The 20,942-nt window shown below is 40.9% G+C and overlaps 2 protein-coding genes across 2 annotated transcripts; both read right to left on the reverse strand.

Annotated features, from left to right (window-relative positions):
- Window positions 1-335: 335 nt before the first annotated feature.
- LOC5564913 (oocyte zinc finger protein XlCOF22) lies at window positions 336-2,607 on the reverse strand. The gene is made up of 3 exons (XM_021839204.1): window positions 2,497-2,607; window positions 1,937-2,432; window positions 336-1,812 (listed from the first exon to the last, which is right to left on the reverse strand). Exons 2-3 carry the CDS (start codon window positions 2,430-2,432, stop codon window positions 563-565), a joined length of 1,746 nt encoding a protein of 581 aa, XP_021694896.1. The 5' UTR covers window positions 2,497-2,607; the 3' UTR covers window positions 336-562.
- Window positions 2,608-16,696: 14,089 nt separating this feature from the next.
- On the reverse strand, window positions 16,697-20,316 carry LOC5566360. Its single transcript, XM_001650697.2, has 4 exons — window positions 20,030-20,316; window positions 19,182-19,965; window positions 18,261-18,731; window positions 16,697-17,277 (listed from the first exon to the last, which is right to left on the reverse strand). The coding sequence occupies exons 1-4, from the start codon at window positions 20,116-20,118 to the stop codon at window positions 16,816-16,818; spliced, it is 1,806 nt and encodes a 601-aa protein (XP_001650747.1). The 5' UTR covers window positions 20,119-20,316; the 3' UTR covers window positions 16,697-16,815.
- Window positions 20,317-20,942: the final 626 nt, after the last annotated feature.

Genomic DNA, 20,942 nt, shown 5'->3' on the forward strand with positions numbered 1-20,942 from the left:
GTAGCCAACTACGCCACATTGCCCCCTAGTTAGTTGATTGTTTTTCAATAGTTTAACCCTTAGGTCACTTATTTCGATGTTTGATAAGACAAATGAGCGTATAAATTTATTCCAATCATTATTGAGCTACTCGTACCAATTCGGTTTAGCTAGCGTTCGTTGAAAATCGGTGGATCACCATGGGAAAGAGAGGGTTAACGATTAAATAAATGTAACATTGCTACGATACAAATATGTGCTATCAAAAGCATGTAACGAGCTCACCAATTGGTAATTCATCCTTACGAGAGACATGAAACTTTGGTAGGTAATGTCATCTAAAATCATACAAATCATTGTTTAGAAAAGTTTAGATTTACGCATAAACAAAACATAATGTATGCAAAAACTTCAGTTTTAAATAACTTATGAAAGAATATACCTAATAAAGAAAAGCACCATTGAGAATGTTTCAACGAAAAATTATGATTCGAACCTTTCGCGAGGAGGGTCTTTCCGATCAATGCTACCCCATTAAAAAATGTCAGAAAAACCTTGTAACCAAGCGGGAATTGTGGGAACTTCACCCTGTGACCACCCTGTCGTCCGCACTCGGTTCTTCCGCCGGAGGATCCACCGTGGTCTTCAACGACTTCCACGTGGCGTTACCGTACAGTTCCAGCGGCGGCAGTGGATTGTTGCGCAACTCCTCCGGATGGGCACTGACCATGTGTCGCTTGCGGTAGTCCTTGCGCGGGTATTCCTTCGGACAGAAGAAGCACGGATAGGGTTTCACCTTATGGTGGAAGAATCGGACGTGCGTCCGGACCTCCGAATAGCGTTTGAACTGCTTGCCGCATATGGGGCAGTCGTGCAGCTTCTGAACACTGTGGGTGAACATGTGCGACTTGAGAGAGGATAATCGGGCATAGCTGGCGGGGCAATGGGGACACTTGTGCGGCCGTTCACCAGTGTGCTTCGCGGCAATGTGTTCCCTGAGCATCGATAGACTTTGATAACCGATCTGGCAGGTTTCGCATCTGTGCTTTTCGGGCTTCGTCTTGAAATGACGATCGACATGCTTCCGGAAACTGTTCTTACAACTGTAGGTTTTAGGACAATGGAGACACTGGTACAGCCTCTCCCCGGTGTGGGTCGTTTCGTGATCTCGGAGCAAACTAGGATATCGGAACAGCATCCCACATTCGACGCACATGTGCTTTTTGGGTGGCATAATCGTACGGGACTGATGAGCATATAGATGGGCTTCGGATGCATAGCTTCGGAAGCAGACCCTACAAGGAAATGGACGGGCTGGATTCGGTGGAGGCTTCTCCGGCAGATGCACCTCCATGCAATGTTCCTTAAGCTGGTCTCCAGTTTCAAACTTCTTTAGACATGCACAGCAGGTTTTCGATGGGCCAGAATGAGCAGCATTATGATGACCACAAACCTTCATCCGACTGCGAAATACATCTCCGCAAACTTTGCAACGGAAGCTCCGTTTGACCAAACTTTTGTGTTGCTCCAAAGCGTGACTATTTCGCAGGACTTTGTAACAGATATCACACTGACTCCTTTTCCCCAACTGCTCTTCAGACAGCTTCTTTTCAATATGAACCTCCGATGTGTGGGCCTTTAAATCCTTCGAGGTATCGAACTTGTTCTTACAGCCACAACATCTGAAACCAACGGCAGGAACCTCGTCGAACACATCTGGGAAAGTCGGTATGCGTGCCTTCTTCATTACACTCGATTCCTGTACTGCTTCCGCTTCTTCGCCAACCGATTCCGCATCTACGTGATCCGAGTCTTCCTCCAACTCACGGTGTGCTGAAATGCACTTATTGTAGAACTTACATGAAACTCCGTTTTTTTTTTTCATCTAAAGCTAGCCTTGATACCAAGGACTACCAAGGCTAGCTCTTGGTAAAAAAAATCCGGAAATTCAGCTCACCTTGCAGCTCAGTCTCTTCCATCTTCAGCTCCTCCTCAACGTGCCCTGATTCAACCGTTGCCTCCTCCGGTTTACATTCCATCCCAATCTCTTCCAGAGGATTGACCTCATCCCCATCGAACACCTCCTCCTTTACGACCCCGATTTTCCCCAACGACTCGAACACATCCCTCAGCTTCCGGTCCGAGTCCTGGCAGCGCAAGCGCAACCGGAAAGCCCGCTCCAGCTCTTTCCGGCAACCGGGGCAGCACCACTTGGGCAACCGATCATCCACGGTGCAGATTTCAACCGCTCCCACCAGAGCCAACAGTTCGGCCAGCTTCATTCCCTGGACTTCTGCCTCGAGCAGACCGATCATCCTGTTGGTCCGGGACGAGCTGCTCCAGCTCATGCAGACGCGACAAACTGGATCGGAAGCTGGTTCAGTGAGAGGTAGGGATTGTTCCTTCGCAGTGCTCGTAGTAGCCGCAGAGGATCGTTTTCGGCGAGAGCGCATCTGTTGCGGTGGGAAATCGTTGATTAATCAAAGGTTTTTGCAAGGAGTATTTAGAACACCATACCACTGGTACTTTTTGAACAGTAAAATGATCGTTTAGTTATCGATAACGTTTAAAAAATTAAGAGAAATTTCAGATAACGCGAATTTGGCATCGGTTTAGCTCTAAGGTAAACAAAGTACTGTTTATTGTTTTTTTGAGTTTGACAGTTCGATAGAAAATATCGACACTCCATAAAAAGGGGTGTACACCCCATTGACCGTCAAACAGAGGACCGACAAATAAATATCGAAGGTGCGCCCGGTCGGGTGTTGGAAAAGACCACTCGCCGAAAATTGAGTTTACTCTAAATTCGGCGATAGTCCATTTTACGAGACGTTTTTGAACAGCTGATCGCTTATTTTGGGGTCTATTTTGTAAATCGAGTAGATTTATGTGACTCGTCTTTGGTCACTGTCGATCAAAGTAAGCATGCATATTTCAGATGTCACCCATCGACTCCCATAGTAATCCAGTCACTCTACAATACAATTACTATAATACTGCACTCAATTAAGTATTTTTGATTTATTTTAGTATTGTAGGAGCACATGTGGTAAACCAAACATCGAATATAGATTGATTTGTAGCAAAAAGATTTCATGAAACATTTTCAAACTTTCAATAAAAACTCTAACTAATGAACTAGCAACACGGCCGGGCTAGCAACAAAGTGCCCTGTTGCAATCCAACTCAACGATGTGAAAGTAGGCCTTTGCCAAAACGACCAATCAGAAGTGGTCTTTTTTGACAGGCAAATGGTTTCAAATTTGCACTAGTACCTGACAAGTCCTGTCCTATAGATTACAACGGGTAACATCAACAGTGAAATTTGTCGCACCGAGTGCCTGTCTGTTGCCCTTCCTGCGGTCTCATGGAGGCGAGACATTATTTTGGCGCGATCGACGTTGGATTGGTACAGAGACGTTGTTTTTGTACCAAAATCCGCCAACCCTCCAAACTCATCAGAAATTCGTCCGTAGGAAACACTCAAAAAAATCCAAACGTCATTGCTACGTGAAAAATCACGTAGATCATTCCAAATTCATTTTACCTCCACTTCACCTGACTAAGATAAAGATCACTAAACCATTCATAACTACCAAATAGTGACTCGGTAATGTTTACTGAGGTTACCTATCGCACTTACGTGGAATTCACGTAGGTGCCTAAGTTCATTTTGACATCTGCATAGTGTACGTACATTCGGTGTTGAGCTCAAATCTTAAAATGGCGCCCGCTTGATTTTTTGAAGAACTTCAGAAGCTGCTGCTGTGTTTAAACTGTGTAAGATTGATTTCAAGGTAAATATGCTTTGAATACCGAATAATCCCTGCATTACTTCATATTTTATACCTGATTTATAACCTCTATCAATTACAGCACACGAAGACAGACCAAACTCAAAAAAATGGGGAAACAGGATTAAAAATGCTCAGATTGACAATAAAAATATCACAATCCTTTAAGTTTGTTTACATTTTCCAATTGGGAATTAGTTTTCTTCCAAAGCCTATTTGAAATAAGATTGGTCTTTATTACAGTTAAATTTAATGCAAAACCATCTAGGTCCTATTGAAACGCTTCGTAAAGGCTACCGGAAAATCCACGTAGCTCTTACGTTTAGCGACGGTGGAATGGACGAACTTCCAAAGTTCATGCGTTCATTCTGGGCTACCTATGATTTACGTAAGAGCTACGTGAAAAGTGCGATGGAAAAAAATCACGTATGTTTTCACGTAACAATGACGTTTGGATTATTTTGAGTGAAAGGTTTTTTGGCTGCAATGAAGGCCAAAGTTCGACAATCGTTCAAGGTGTTTGAAAACGAGTTGGTATTGAAGAAAACATGAATAAAAGTGACCAAAAAGGTTGGCTCCTCCATTGCACAAAATGTTATGGGGGGTCTTAAGGGAAAGGTGCGGGCTTTCAGCGAAGAACAGGACATTGATAAAGTAATGGATCATTGAAGTTATTTTTTGCCAGTGCTCACCGCATCGAAACAAAGGCGCCACCAAGTTTATTATAATGACAGGTTTACCGATCTTAGCAGTCAGTGGGTGCGCGGTGTTGTTAGCTGCGGGGAAGGCGGAAGGGACAGCTGGAGCTAGCTGTGAGCTAGCTGGCGGGTTTGTGTACTCAACCGTTTCTATGGGGTTGTTAGGGAATGTTTATTCCAACAAACATAAACACAGTGAAGTGAAAATTTTCTCCAGCATTTTGTCGCGAATCAAATTTTCGTCTTTAATGTAGTATTCCGGTGTTTTGTGTCGAAGATAAGCAGATTATTTGAAAAATTGGTTTACAATTGCATGTGATGCATGTAAATGTGGAAATTTCGAATAGTGCAGCGGGTGAGAGCCACCCACCACCAATGGTCTACCGATGAAAAAGAGGATGCGCCACGGTGTCGCCGTCTGACGATGACGGTTGTATTCTTGTAAATAACTTTATCTCGTAAGTTAAGTCATTCTACTATCAGTGTATTACACAGTGAAGTAAATTCAGATACTTTGCTGCGTGTACCACACAGATGTGGGTGTAAAAGACATTCTATACCTACTTTGTCACGCCATGCATCTGATATCCAAACAACCAAAACAAACTCGCCAGCTGTCACTTGGCATTTCAAAATGGCGGAATGGGAAATCTGATACATTGGGCTACCTCCCTTTTAGATACCTTGGGCGCCACTGTATGTGGGATTTAACATTGTGACAGCATTGCTGTTCTGTCAAACACACAAGGCTACGGTGGCGCTATCTATGCTTTCCATAGCGGCCGTTTTGGTTATTTTTAATGTTCCATTACGCTGAAACATAATCCATATGTATTAGTTCATTCCCTGAAAGTTCCAAGAAAATCCGACTTAAATAATTTTTTGGCGAACACTTAATAAACTTTATGGTTTCGCGTTTTACACAGTGTACTCTGTGCTTTTCGCCTTTAGTGACTTTTAACAGATACCTATCTGATTTTTGCGCTGCTGGTCTGTTACGTGCTGGAATTGTGAAAAGCTTAATCCTGCCTAGTGTGGGTAGTGGCTACGGTTGGAATAGCTCAGTTCCATCTCCAGCATAAAACAACAACAACGATCCATCTTTGCAGACTCATGGAAAATGGTACAGCCCAAGTGACGCTAGTTCAAGAATCTTACTCTCGTAAGGTAATTTTGTATCTTTTATATCTTTGTGTTCTGATTTATAGCAAGACGGTGATTGCGTTAGTGAACTGTAGAAGTAGAATTCCGATCCTCGAATGAGACCTTCGCCTCGTATATTTTTAGTTTTGTTTCTTTTTGGATCTGTTTTCGACCGTTCCGTTGTGGAACAGGTTTAACCGAAAACCCAAAAGGGCTTATTCTTTTAACGAAACATCGAACATGGGGTTCTATAGCATTTGGTGAAAAGGGTCAAAATTCAGATAAGGATACAACAATTCCTTCCCCCTTTAAGTGTATTGCACAACTTCAGAATGAAAACTAATTCAACACCTAACCTAATCCGAAATTACGGTATCTTAATCATGAATAGAAATAATCATCACTTTTGTTTGTTTTTCGTTCTCGCTTTGATCTTCTGGGCTCCGTTGCTTCATCTTCAGAAACAGGATGTTTCCTTTTCTTACTTCCCCTGGGAAGCTCCTTAGGTTTGTGTCTAGATTCATTTCGTTGCACGGTTGATGCCCCCTGCTCTTCGTTTGACACACTTTCTGCTCCACCTAGGCTGATCAGGACGTTTGGCCTTTGCCAGGATGTATCCTTACAGATCTTGATCTGCGTCCGATGAGCCATTACGTTGGCGCTTCCAATGCGTATCTGGAAAGTATTGTGAGAATACTTTTTAATGAAGGTTGCCTTTATCCATCTTGCGTGAATTTGAGGATTGTGGTTTTTATACCACACCTCGTCCCCTGTCATCAGCTCATCAATTCTCGCGGAACATTACTAAAGGACCTATCTAACATTGAGAGGCTCTCTTTGTTTACTTTCTCTTTCATTAATAACTGTGTCACATTAACTTCTTCTGTTGCGTTTTTTGTATGAAACGCTAGTCAAGGAAATTGACTTTCGATCTATAGTGAAAAACTTCCCAAAATCTTTAGTATTCCACTGTTATAATCGAAAGAGAACGAGAGAGGAGAGAATCTCTCATTTGTACATAGGTCCTTTAGTAATGTTCCGCGAGAATTGCATCATTTGGACGCCTCGGGATTCTCCCGCACTGATGCTTTGTAGTGGTCTCTTCATTCGACTGAGGTTCCGAAATGTTATTCTTGTAATGTTTCTTTGGATTGATGAGGTCCAACACTGTTTTCGGCTTATAGCAAAATATCTTCTCAGAAGGAAATCTTCCGTCCTTAGATAAGTTATTATTTCTAAAGTTGAACAAAAACAGATTTATCTGGTCTTCCAGGTCCAAAATTGCCACTTCTGGCTCCAATAAGAAACATTTTAGAACCTCTTTAACTGTTCTAACTAATCTTTCCGCTTGTCCATTACTTGCTGGGTTATAAGGTGGACTTTTCATAACCCTTATACCTTGCCTTTCTAAAAAGTTTACAAAATTATGAGAATTGAAAGGAGGTCCATTATCGGAGACTAAAACGTCTGGCAAACCAAACCTTGCGAAAAAGCACACTAACTTCTTCAACACTTTGTTACAATCCGTTCCCTGTTTCATATGTTCAATCTCAATCCATTTGGAGAAGCTATCTACTATCAAAAGGTACGTATGGTGTTCGAAAAAGAAGAAATCTATATGGATTCTGCTAAATGGTTTATTTGTAGGCATCCATTTGGAAGACTCCTTTGGTTTGCTCGAAATTGACATGCCGTTGCATGCATCACATTTGCTCACATAATTTTCTATGTCTGTGTTAATGCCAAACCAATAAACCATCCTTCGTGCTAACTGCTTCATCTTCACTATACCAGAGTGATTGCCATGTAACAGCTTTAGTATTTGTTTTTAATAAATTTTGGGCACGATTACTCTGTCGTTATAAAGCAAACAATCATCGATCAGTTCTAAATCGTGTTGATTTGCAAATACATCCACAAAACGTTTTTCCACTCTTTCAGGCCAATCGTTGTGCATGAACCATTTAATTTTGTGCAAGAAATCATCCTTCTTAGTTTCTTCTGCAATCATTTTTGAATCAATAGGTATATGTTTACCGAAATTTATGCTTTTGATCACATCTGTGTCTAACTCCTCGGGGACCCCCTGCTGTAGAGGGAATCTAGAACAAAAGTCTGCATTTGCTAGTTTATGTGATGGTCTGTAGATTATCTCGAAATCATAAATAGACAAATCTAAAATAAATCTCTGGAGCCTAGTTACATAAATAGAATGTTTACCCTCTTTTCCAAAAATTCCAACTAGAGGCTTGTGGTCCGTGTAAATTGTAAAATGTTTTCCATGTAAATATTTATGAATTTTTTTTATAGTAAATATTAGAGCTAATGCTTCCAAATGTAATATAGGATATTTCTTTTGAGCCGAGTTTAACGAGAAGGATGTGAAACTAATTGGTTTTTTCATTTCGTCCACAACATGAGCTATAAGTCCTCCTAAACCATAACTAGAAGCGTCAGAAATAACTACAATTGGTTAATTGGCGTCAAAAAAATCTAAAATGTTTGCATTTACCAGTGCAGCTTTACTTTCTTCGAAGGCTTTTTGGCAGTTGCCATCCCAGCTAAATTTTGTATTGTTTTTAAGTAAATTGTATAAATGGTGCAATTTAGCTGATAAATGCGGAATAAATTTGTGATAGTAATTTATCAAACCTAAGAATGACTTAAGCTCAGACTCATTTTTCGGAGCATTAGCTCTCTCTATCGTCAAAATTTTATCTGGGCAAGGCAATAACCCGTTCTCCGTAATCAAATGTCAATGCGTGAGTTTGGTCACAAAAAATTTGCATTTATCGAAATTCACTTTTATATTAGCATTAGTTAACCTATCCAAAACAATCACAAGTTTGTTTAAACACTCTTCTCGGGTTTTCCCGGCAATTAATTCTTCTTCTTCTTTCTGGCGTTACGTCCCTACTAGGACAGAGCCTGCTTCTCAGCTTAGTGTTCTTATGAGCACTTCCACAGTTATTAACTGAGAGCTTACTATGCCAATGACCATTTTTTGCATGTGTATATCGTGTGGCAGGTACGAAGATACTCTATACCCTGGGAAGTCGAGAAAATTTCCAACCCGAAAAGATCCTCGACCGGTGGGATTCGAACCCACGACCCTCAGCTTGGTCTTGCTGAATAGCTGCGCGTTTACCGCTACGGCTATCTGGGCCCCGGCAATTAATACGTCATCTAGATAAACTGTAACGTTCTCAATCCCCTCTAACACTTTGTCCATCACCTGTTGGAAAATGGATGCGCTTGATGAAGCCCCTTGTGGCAGTCTATTGTAAGTGTACAGCCCTTTCATTGTATTGATCACTACAAATCGTTTGGATCTCTTAGAGAGTTCCAACTGAGTATAAGCTCCTTCCAAATCAAGGGCACAAAAAAACTTACAACCTGCCAAATTAGCAAAAATGTCTTGGGCAGTAGGCAAAGGATATGTGTTAGGAACCAATAATTTATTGAGTGATACTTTACAATCTATTACCAAACGGATATCACTGTTTTTCTTCATGACCATGATAATAGGTGAAGCCCATTGGCTTGTATCAATCGGTGTTATAACCTTTTCGTTTTCCAGTTTATCAAGATAATCTGCCACTTGTTCTCTCAGTCTGTACGGAACATCATACGCCTTTTTGAAAATGGGCGTTTCATCTTTCATCACAAGTTCCGCCTTAAATCCCTGAATAGGGCTAGAAAAATTTTTTTCGAACACCTTGCTATACTTTTTTTTCAATTTATCAACAACATTTTCGCTGGACTCATCTTGTAAACTGTTAATAGTCATAGAGTTTGAAAAAAAATGCCTCCAATCACTATAAAAGACATCTAGCCAAGGCCGGCCGAACAAAGGATAGAAGGAATTTTCACAATCAAGAACCAACAGACTCATGAGCTTTTCTAGTCCATTAATTCTCACCGAAACCATCGTCTCTCCAGCAATTTTAAGCTTAGCCCCATTAACGACAATCAATTGATTGCTATAACTTTGTAAAGGTTTGTCAAATAATGCAAAGTACTGCCTTTTGCTTATTACCGAAACGGAAGAACCACAGTCGATTTCCATTTCAAGGTATTTACCCTCAATTTTCACTTGTATTAAACAAGGATTACTAATTTTATTTATGGACGCCACCAACATGCATTCCAAATCACCTGTATCGCTGTCATCATCTTCCGAATCCCGCGTCCGCATTCTGCTGAGCAACTCGTTGACGTGTCTGTTGGCCGAAGGCCCAGGCTTGTAGGACTCCACCAAATTTACCGCATCTCGATGAAGGTTTTATTAGTTTGAAGCATTTTTTCTTTATGTGGCCTTTAATGCCACAGTAATTGCACACCATCTGAGAATAGTCTGGTCGTTGTCTTGCATACATTTCTCCTCTTCTGCCTACTGATCCAGAATTCTGTCTTCCTCTGCCTTCTGTTTGATCTGTCCTTCCATATGGCCTGTACCCTAATTGATTCTTGACTGGCCCACGGCTACCGCTGGCCTCACCTCCTACCTCTTCTCTCTGGTAATTATTAGTTCCACCATAGACCTTTGCGAGCTTCCTCATAGCCATTCCACTCTCTCGTCCGGAATAATTCCCTATTGCAGCCACCATATTTGAAGAATCCCTAGAAGTTTCAGCAGTTCCCGCATTCGCTTTTGCGACCTCCCACGTAGCAATTATTTTTTCAGCCGAAGCTAATTTCAACTTTTCTTCACTAAGCAATTTCTGCCTCAAATTTTTGTCTCGTAGTCCCGCAATAATGCGATCGAGAACTGCTACCTCCTTAAAATTTTCGAAACCACAAAATTCCGCCTGCAACTTGAGTGCTAGCACGAAAACTTCTGTAGTCTCGTCAAGCTGTTGAACCCTGGTGCTAAATTTATAGCGTTGTACTAAATCTGGATCAATTTTATCTAATCTATTTTTCAATTTATTGATTAAATCATCAAAAGGAATTTCCTCAAAGTTTCCAGTGGGATAAAGGAGCTTTATCTCCTCAAAGATGACTCTAAGACTCCACTAAGAGTTATAAAGTAGGCCATCTTATCTTCATCTTTCACTTTATTAACTTTGAAGAAATATTTTAGACGTGTGTACCAGTCATTAAAACTGTTGCCTCTACGATAGGGCTCTACAGTGCAGGCAATGCTTGAAGAACTCATATTGATTTAGCAGAAATAAATCACTGTCTGTAAATCTAAATATTGAAATTTGCAATAAATAGCCAATTGAGCAATGTTTCCGGACTACCGAACAAAGAATGAAATTTGAAAAAGAAACAAAAGCAACAATAACTATCAAATTGAATGTACAAATGAACAAAAAGCTCTTTTGATGTAATGAATAACAAATAATAAAAGAGGAAAAAGGAAAAAAATGTCTGACTCACCAATTTAATCCTGGCCTTTGCCCGCTTGCGACCTTTGCCGAACGAGAAAGTTCCAACCTTGTTTCTAACCGTAATAAATGCCGACCGGAATTGGGCGTAGCAGCGGTGCCGATTAGTTATTTTCCGGGATTTGGCTCCTCCTGATTCGTCCACCAGTTTTGTCGTCGATACCGCCAATGAACCTTGTGATAAAATCACTTGACAATCGGTTTTTTGCACTTAAAATCTGGCTGGCTTCTGCGTATTAAAGAAAGAAACTCTCTTATTAAAAGGAACTGACGAAGTGTTGTTTCAAAAACGAGAAAAAAAATCTTCTTAGGTTTGGTGAACACACAAATTTTAGTCCACCCTATTCGCACCTTTCAATATACAATGGATTTCTTTCACTCACAGCTATTTCTTTCTTTGTTAGTCAGGATGTGGAGGGGAGGAGTTATGAGGAAATGTCACACAATGCTTTCACACCATATAGCACTGCTGAAGCGCTCTTTTCTTTGACTTTGGCTGTAAAATCAAGAGAAATTCACGAGGTAACGTTTACCCTTCACTTTACCTTACCCGAGAAGAATCGGCGAAAACTTCAGCCCAAGATGTTCAGCCGCTTTAGATTAGCCTTCCTCGGTGATACGAAAAAAAAAATGTGTCGCCCGTACAGAACGCTTAGCGTTTCGATCTTACCAGACCGACGTCAAAATGGACTCTGCCGACCTTTTCCACCCTTGGGCGCCAGCGATGGAGAAAACTAACACTCGCACGTAAAGGTTAACTTCTCTTTCTATGCACGCGTTTTATCCTACTACCTCGTATCCACTCTTATATCTTTGTGTTCTGATTTATAGCAAGACCGTGATTGCGTTAGTGAACTGTAGAAGTAGAATTCCGATCCTCGAATGAGACCTTCGCCTCGTATATTTTTAGTTTTGTTTCTTTTTGGATCTGTTTTCGACCGTTCCGTTGTGGAACAGGTTTAACCGAAAACCCAAAAGGGCTTATTCTTTTAACGAAACATCGAACATGGGGTTCTATAGCATTTGGTGAAAAGGGTCAAAATTCAGATAAGGATACAATAGTATCAAGAAAACTTTGTGGGCCCAGTTTTTGCTGCTTTCAGTAAAAATGAAATAGCGAACTTGCGTGCAATGCTTCGTGCATGCGTGCTGGTTAAAGCCTGATTCGCTGCTGACAAGTTATTTCTTGGCCTGTCACGATTCCTCTTTAGCAGCAAATCAGGCTTAACAAAGCAATCGTTGCTACACGCATTTCTGAGCTAACACCCAGAGATGCATGTGCTGTCTCAATTGATGTTTCTGTTGATGACCTCAATAGAAAACAAGTCTATTGTTCGATGTATTTACTTTAGGGGTGCTGTCTCCAACATTTTGATCATTCAATTTGAACACAAATTTTTCTTCCAGTGCTAACTGTTGTTTGTCTGCTTATCTCACAGGAAACCATTTTCAAGCACACTTAAAATACATCACACAAAGCTTCTACAGTTTGATGCAGGCAATAAGGGCTCATTCACAAATTTCATAACGCTGAAGGGGGTGGGTGGGTGTCTTGACGATGTTACAGCTTATACAAAATTTGTAAAATTGTCATACAAATAGCGTTACGAGGGGGTGGGTGGGTGCCAAAAATGACCATTTTTGGCGTTATGAAATTTGTGCATAAACCCTAAGTTCAAAAATCAGCTTAATTAGATAGTTTCTGATCGTATGTTAGTTAAATATATATTTCACAAAAGTTCTGAAAAACGTATGCATCAATAAAATCAAGCAAACGTGTTTCAAAGGTTGATAGTATTTGTGTCACATAAAATGTATAGCAGTTTTTAGCGTGACGAACTTATGACCGCCCACTCTTAGGCATACTCGGATCATTTTGATGAAATTTTTTGCTGCTTGTTGGTATCCAGTTCGCACCCCCCAGGTATTTACCTGCCAAGTCAATTTTCATAAATCTGGAAGATTTTGAAAATTTGTCTGGAACAGTCTTGATTTGTTATGTCTCATATGGAGAACCTTACAAATTGATAACAAAACCTTACAAATTCATTACTTATTATATCTGGATCTTCCAGATTTTTGTAAAATGGGGCCTCAAAAATCTGGAATATTCTAGGCAAATCTGGAAGATCGGCAACGCTGCCCAACGGATGGTTTCAAACGAGTTGTCGTACACGGCCTAACAAAAGGCCTTCTGCTGATTGTGAGCAGTGATGCTTATACTCATCGCATCATCTGGATCAGCTCAGATATCAATTTGAGAAGATCCAGCCTGATCGTATAGTAATAGTATCGAGTAGTACAGATTCTGGATTACGTATTATAAGCAATCGCCCAACCTTCATGGCACACGGAAAAAAAAATCCGTAGCCGGATTTATGAACAAATAGTCATGAAATCATAAATTAGTATAAAAAGCATGAGTGTTTTTCAAGAATTAGTGTTCTCTAAGCGTTACACAAATCTAACTGTCACCTTGTTGCATCTGTCATTGTCTCGTGTTTGAGTCCATCATGTAGGTTGGTATCTTGAAACGTCAGATGTCTTTGTTTCATAAAAGTCACAGCCACCTCGATGTGTTTCGAAAATATTAAGGCTAAGTAGCCCGTCATTCGTTTTGGCAACAATGATGACTTTTCAGCATGCATTTCAAAGTGATAAAACTCAGTCTTGATAGTTTATGTTGACTTGAAAAAGAATCACTGAACGCGCTAACATGCATAAAGTATGCTAATACCTTTTCAGCTATGTCAGTGCAAAACCAACTGATTTTCTTTGATTCGAAATCGTGAGATGAATTAGCAACAATCATTAACGACGCGTACAAATTTCAATGACGGCCTACTTCGCCTTAATGGATTGATATATATTAATTAATATTAACAGATATTAATACCAATATTATTAAGTGTCCTGCCCCATGGAGCTTTCAGTTAATAACTGTGGAAGTGCTCATAAGAACACTAAGCTGAGAAGCAGGCTCTGTCCCAGTGAGGACGTAACGCCAGAAAGAAGAAGAAGAAGCTTAATTAAAAACTGCCAAAATTATAAGCTTTTCATGACGAAGGACAAATTTTGATTTTTAGGCTTTAGTGGTAAGATTTTCCAGCTTTAAAAATAAGCATTTCACCCGCCGAACAAGGTTATAGACTTCCGGAGAAGGAAGCGCTTGTTTTGGTTTACAGGGCTGTTACAAAAACTTCAAAATTTTATCCGCACAAATCGCGACTACTAAAAATCGATCCGCGTCTGGAGGTGGCAATCCGCGTCAAAATATAACATTTTCTAAAATTTTAAAATAGGACACCTGTAGGTGAATTCCGGCACATATTTTCTTCGAAGAGAAGAAATTTTCTTTCATAACTGACCAGCAAGAAAATTTTCTTTTCTTCGAAGAAAATACGCGCCTACTGGACCAATGGTTATGGAAGTATCAGTATTTCAAATTACAAACAATAGGTCACAACGAATATTTTCGATAAAAACGCCATATGCTATTTTCCGTCCAAAAGAATGCTTCTAATCCAGTCGCGAAATTTCTGCTTATCATCTGACCAAATGTTATACAGTGCCTTCCCGATTTTGGCAACACCCGCTTTTGTCTACCCCCGATTTTGGCAACACCCGTTTTTGGCAACATTTTCTTCCCAATTTTGGCAACACTTAAAAAATATTATCAATTCTCGATTACTTTTTCAAATCGACGTAAGTAACTTTCATACAGTTTTGAGAAAATTAATTCAGAAGAATCACAACCTGTCTTCTAAAACTGTTTTAAAATGAATCACCTTTTCAACATTTTTTCGCAGTGTATGCCACTTAAATTTTGCATACAATCAGCTCACATTAAAAAACTGCGTATTTTCTATTATTTCCCAAAAAAAAATAATTATACAAAATCATAAGCCGTTTCATCAAGTTACTTTCGACGTTTTTCTACCAGTGTAAAATCGGCTCAAGTAGTGTTTTGTTTTGATTCGTGGTTAAGTCACTTTGTCTCTCCATACAGCGGGGCGGCGAAAGTAGTGGTTAGGTTGCGAAAGTTGAAAATCTTACTTTCGTCGTTTTGTAAATCCCGAAATTAAACGTTCTAAAAGTGGAAAGTTGAGTTGGTACAGAGCGGTACGTGTAGAATTCCGCCTGCTTAACACGTAGGATCGATAAAGTAAGTTTGTATACTTTTTTGACTTGAGTCTGTATGAATAAGTTTTCGAGAATTGATTATTAAGTACTGAAACCAAACATCTTGAGATAAAACAAAGTGAAAATAAGTCAATATGAAAATGGTGGTGATCATTGCGAGCTAAGAAACGTAATGTTGAACGTACTAATGAGTAGAACTCGCATATTTCAAAGTTATTGTTTAACGTATAGGTCATAAGACAAGCATTATAAAGCAGGTAAGCTGTATATATTATTGCTACATAATTAATTGATGGAATACGATGGTAATCGACAGTCGGTAAGTGTAATAAGAGCATCAAATGTTAAGATAATCAACTATACTGTGTAATCCCACAGCTTGTGTTGCTTTTGTGCATGTATTTTTTAACATCAATCGAATTATATGTGGCGAATTATATATGACTCATCAGAGTCTGAAAATGTTTTCAAATAATCTCGTAATTATTGATTAGTTAATTCTAAAAACAAATTAATTACTTATGAGTGATTTCTTTTAGATATTTCTGTCGGCATTTCAATAACAGTTGTTGAGGAAAACATAGAGAAACTTTGTTCACAACTCTAAATATCTTGAGTGTTCAAACGAGTATTCTTACGGTTTTTAGTGTGGTGGCTATTTGAGGCATCCCATAATGACACTAGACATTAAAACACTGTTTTTGAGGTCAAAACCGGGATGGCTCATATTGCCCCTATTAAGCTGAAGCAAGAAGCTTTCCAAGCTCTGTAGAAAGGAGTTTCCAAGCTTCAGGAAGAAGCATATCTCAAGCTGCAGGAATAAGCTTTCCAAGCTTCAGAAAGAAGTTGTCAAGCTTCAGGAAGAAGCTTATCTCAAGCTGTAGAAAGAAGCTTTCCAAGCTTTTTGTGCTGCCTGCCTCAGATAAGCTTTTCATATTTCCTTAGAGAAGTTTTTTCTCGTTTCCGAAGAAATGCTTTCCAAGCTTCAGGAGGATGATTTTTAGGCTTTGGTGGTAAGATTTTCCAGCTTTAAAAATAAGCATTCCACCCGCCGAACAAGGTTATAGACTTCTGGAGAAGGAAGCGCTTGCATTGGTTTATGAATATTTTCAATTGGAGTTTACTAAGAAATCCGTCCAGTTATTTCACTAAAAGTTATTCCAAGAATTTTATCAGAAACTGAGAAATACAGAAAACTTTGAATTCTTCTTCTTTTTGGTATTACGTCCTCACTGGAACAGAGCCTGCTTCTCAGCGTTGTGTTCTTATGAGCACTTCCACAGTTATTAACTGAAGGCTTTCTTTGCCAAAGTTGCCATTTTTGCATTCGTATATCGTGTGGCAGGTACGATGATACTCTATGCCCAGGGAAGTCAAGAAAATTTCCATTACGAAAAGATAATGGACCGACCGGGAATCGAACCCAGACACCTTCAGCATGGCTTTGCTTTGTAGCCGCGGACTCTGACCACTCGACTAAGGAAGGGCCGTAACATTGAATTTAGAAAAATACAGAAAACTTGAAATTCTTTGAAAACAGATGTAGTTTACCGCCTCGAGCGCTCTAGGAATCAATATGTTATATTCAGCATATTTTCATCGTTACGTAGTTCAAACCCAAATTCAACAGTCAATTCAAAACAAATTTAACAGTCCTTAGATCTAATTCCACCGACTGATCTTTCTCGGTGGCTCTCCGTACGCCTTCGGTGTCATTTCCCAGTCCGGTTCGGCCTTGATGGTCGTCTGTATCATCCCGCCAAAACCATCCCCCGCTCCTACCTCGACCTTGACCCGGTTGGCCAGTTTGGCGTACACCCGGTACGACTGGATGGACTCCAGCTTGGATGCCAACAGGGCCGTATCGTACCGCAGATGATCGACAATCAGGTTGAAGTACACCCCGTCGAATTTGCAGAGGAATGTGTTGTCCAGCTCCTGGCGCATTCCGGCCGTCTCGGCGTTGAAGTACATCAACGCGTAGAAATTGGTGTACACGAAGCTGGTCGTGACGTTGGGTTTGCGCGGCCGCTGCAACGGAATCTGGCGCGGGATTATGTTCTTGATGCAGTCGTCGATCGTCACCAGGATGATGTCGGCCGTGGTGATGTCCAGGAGGTCTCTCTGGAAGAGGAGAGCGGAGACTTCAGTGCGCATCGTACTCTCGTACTACTGAATAACACAGCGTAACAAAAATGACATTTTTGCGTGTCTCAAGGATCAAAATATGTGTCTCGAGTAGATTTGGGGTTGCTGAATCGGATGCCATTCTTAGAAATGTTCCAGCACGTCACAATTTTTAGCTACAGGTCGCCACAATTGTATGAAACACTGATTTTATTGATGTTTTCATAAATTTTTAGGTATAATTTATCAAAATTTTTTGTGATCTAATCCACTAAGCATGCTATTTTGCACTTTTACTTTCATTTTGAATTAAGTTTGGATGAAATTGCGCAATTTAATTTAGATTAAACTGACTTTTTCGACATGTTTGCTGTCTCCATACAAAATTCTTATTTCTCTTATATGGGAAAATACAATACTTTTTTAAACCATCAAAAAACAAATTTTCCGCATCGAAAGTATTATAAACTTTGCCGATAAGTATTGTTATACACATAAAGTTTGAATTCTGTGACAAATTATGCAAAAAAATTGCCTTACAAGCTGGCAAACTTGCATGCAAGTTGGCTAAAACAGTCAATTTTTGCATTTTCAACAGCCAATATCTCAAAAACTAGACGTGCTATGATATTTTTGAAAACGGCATTGGATTCAGCAACCTTTAATTGAGTGAATAGCGGTATTTTGGTGCTTGAGACAAGAACGTGTTCCGCAGTGTAATCAGTTCGATGCTTTAAGAAAAATCCGAGCAGCAAATCAAAGCAGCCTCTAGCTACCAGGCTCTTAGATTGAAGTGAGAAAGCAAATGGTGCCGCTGTGAACAGTGATTCCGAATTTGGTGGATCTTGATCTCCAACAGGGGGATCAAGGTTTCTTTCAAATCGCATAGAAAGAAGACTTCCGCGTTTTGCCGTAAATTCTCAAAGATCGCAAACTACCTACCTAGCTAAGAAATTATTTAAAAAAAAGCATGAACTTACCTCAACCAAAAAGTACAGCGTGAAAACGTCCAGCAGATACTTCGGGTTGATGTGGCATACTTCCTCGAAAGTAAGCGTGTCCGACACGAGCCAGGTGAGCAGCCGATACTTGATCTCTTCGAGGCTCTTCGATACCTGCGGGTCAAGCGAGTAGAGTTGCTCCGGAAGCGGAACCTTTACCGCCAGCGGAGGAGTAATCGGAGTGGTCGCAATAATCTTGTACGTGTCGTAGTGGTTCGGTTTCATGAACACCGGCGAGGTGAGCGTTTGTCCGAAAACTACCGGCCGATGGCGGAACAGAACGCCCACCTGACGGCGGTAAATCTGTAGGGCGATCTGGGAATACTCGGCCACCCGCAAGTCCAAACAGGGCAAACGAATCGTGCCCGGAAAGCCCCGGATTATGCAGACCGCGTAGTTCGGGTAGTGACGCATTTCCGACGGTACGAGCGGTTTGCGAACGGCGTAGTCCTGGAACGGAAATCCCGGAATTTTAATTAATAAATTTTAATTAAAGGAAAAACTTCTAAAGGAATTGTTGAGTAAAGGAGGAATCCCTAAAGAAATCTATGGGGAAACTTCTGGTTTTCAGCAGAAATCCTTGGAGGGATTTCTGCAGGGATCGTTGCAGGAACAATCTTCTGAAGGAATATCTACAGATACTCCTGGAATTCTTGCATAACTTCTCAAGGCACTCTTGGAGGAATGCATGAATAAACTCTTGAAGGCCTGGAGGAATTCCTGGAAAATCTCTGTAGGAACTTCCCTAAGAAAAAATACTGAAGAAACTTTAGTGACTTTTTTTTGCAAAAAAAAAATACTTTTTAGTGATCATGACTATAAATAAGCATATCTTTTATTCTAGGGTTGAGTACCATGACTTTTTGGACATAAATTTCCCCGGGACACCTTAATCCTTACCGTATCATAAAGCCTGAGCGCATCTTCGAAGTTATTCTTGAAGTTTTCATCCCGCCGGCGGAAGATCTTCTCGTACAGGTCAATCGAGATTCTCGTATACCCGTACCTCAGGTTCAGTTCCCGCACCTTCTGGGCCACATTGTAGAAGGTGCACACTCCGGACGGCCGATTCTTGAAGTGGTCGTTTCCGGCAACGGCCGCAAAGAACGGCATATGGCTCCACTCCAGCTTTAGAGCTTTGCGAAGCTCCTCCCGGTTCCACTCGTACGTCCTCATCAGTTCCAAATTCAGGTCCGAACTGGACCAAAGCCTAAAGTTCCCCTCGTAGATCAGGAAGTCCGAATCCCCGGTAATAATGGCCAGGGCGTCGTGTTTCCTCGCGAACGCCGCCAACTCCCGATCACATTCCACATCGTAAGTCGTAATAAGCACTCCCTTCTTCCGAGCTGCGGCCACCAGTGCCGCAATGAAGGCATGTTTTACCACATTGCCCTGAATGTTCCCCCGATTCTTCCCACGGAACTCCGCCGGAATGCTATCCAGCTTCTTCAGACATTCCCCGTAGACCTTCTCCTGCCGCTGGATCCAGTGCTTATACTTGCCCTCGTGGAGCTTTCCATCGATGAAGAACACCAACCGGGCTCCGGCCTCGATCATCCGGTCGCAGAACTGGGTCGCGTACGTCCACGCAAACTGATTCCGGCAGCCGTAGATCTGCTCGTCCATCGGGCCACTCAGCGAGCAGATCACCGTCAGCAGATCGATCACGATCAGGGGCTCTTTCCTGCAGGGACAGCAATTAGTTCCCGTTGATCTATCTATCTATCTGATCAGATAGGTCTACTTACTTGTCGCACTTCCGGATCTCGTCCAGAATGTTCACTCCCCGGCAGCCACCGATTCGTGTGAGAAACGTAACCAAACCGACGATGCCCATTTTTAAACATTAATTTCACGACACTTTAGGCACAAGTTACCGATAACTTCGGAACTTTTTTTCATGCTACATTTAGTAGCAAGCTGCTGGATGAAATTTCGGAGGAAAATAGGAAAAATTGGAGCGAAAATTGAGTTTGAAAACCACGGATGCTCGACACGTCGACACCCTCAACACACGCACTTCTGACTTTTTGACGCGAATAGAATTGAGCGATTCTACTCAAAATTGTCGATATTTTTGGAAGACGCTGCTGTCAACACGGAGAAATCAAATTACCCAAAAATAAGGTTTATTTTTTACCCCGCAGTTGGGTTGTTTATGCTCGTCAGATCAACGAGTAAATTTTACCCATTATGCAAAACATAATTTGTAACAAACAGAGTAAAATTTACTCGTTTCTATAGGCTAATATTTTCAACGCAAAACCACAGACAAACAGACGTAACACTCAAATTATTTTCATCGCATAGCGGAATAGCGCCCAATTATAATATTTGGTAGTTGGCCGACAGGCCACTCGTGGCGCTTGCATCGTTTTTGTTCGAGTTTGACGTTTGCTCACTACCGCCATCTAGTTCGCGGTTGGCCAGATGAAGTATTTTTAGCATTGGGCGTAAATGTTCACGTGACCATGTTTTAAACCGGTAATTGTTCTAGCTGTTACGTCTGTTTGTCTGTGGCAAAACGATCACTTCGACATCTGATGGCTAGAAGGAGAACCGTCAAAAAAGAGGTTGGGATGAGAACGCACCGTGTGCAGCAATGTGATGGATTTTACTAAGGTGGCGCAGATGATTTAAGCGTGCCACTAGTTCTCTCTT

Source organism: Aedes aegypti, chromosome 1 (genome assembly GCF_002204515.2).
Source record: "Aedes aegypti strain LVP_AGWG chromosome 1, AaegL5.0 Primary Assembly, whole genome shotgun sequence".
NCBI classification, from domain to species: domain Eukaryota; kingdom Metazoa; phylum Arthropoda; class Insecta; order Diptera; family Culicidae; genus Aedes; species Aedes aegypti.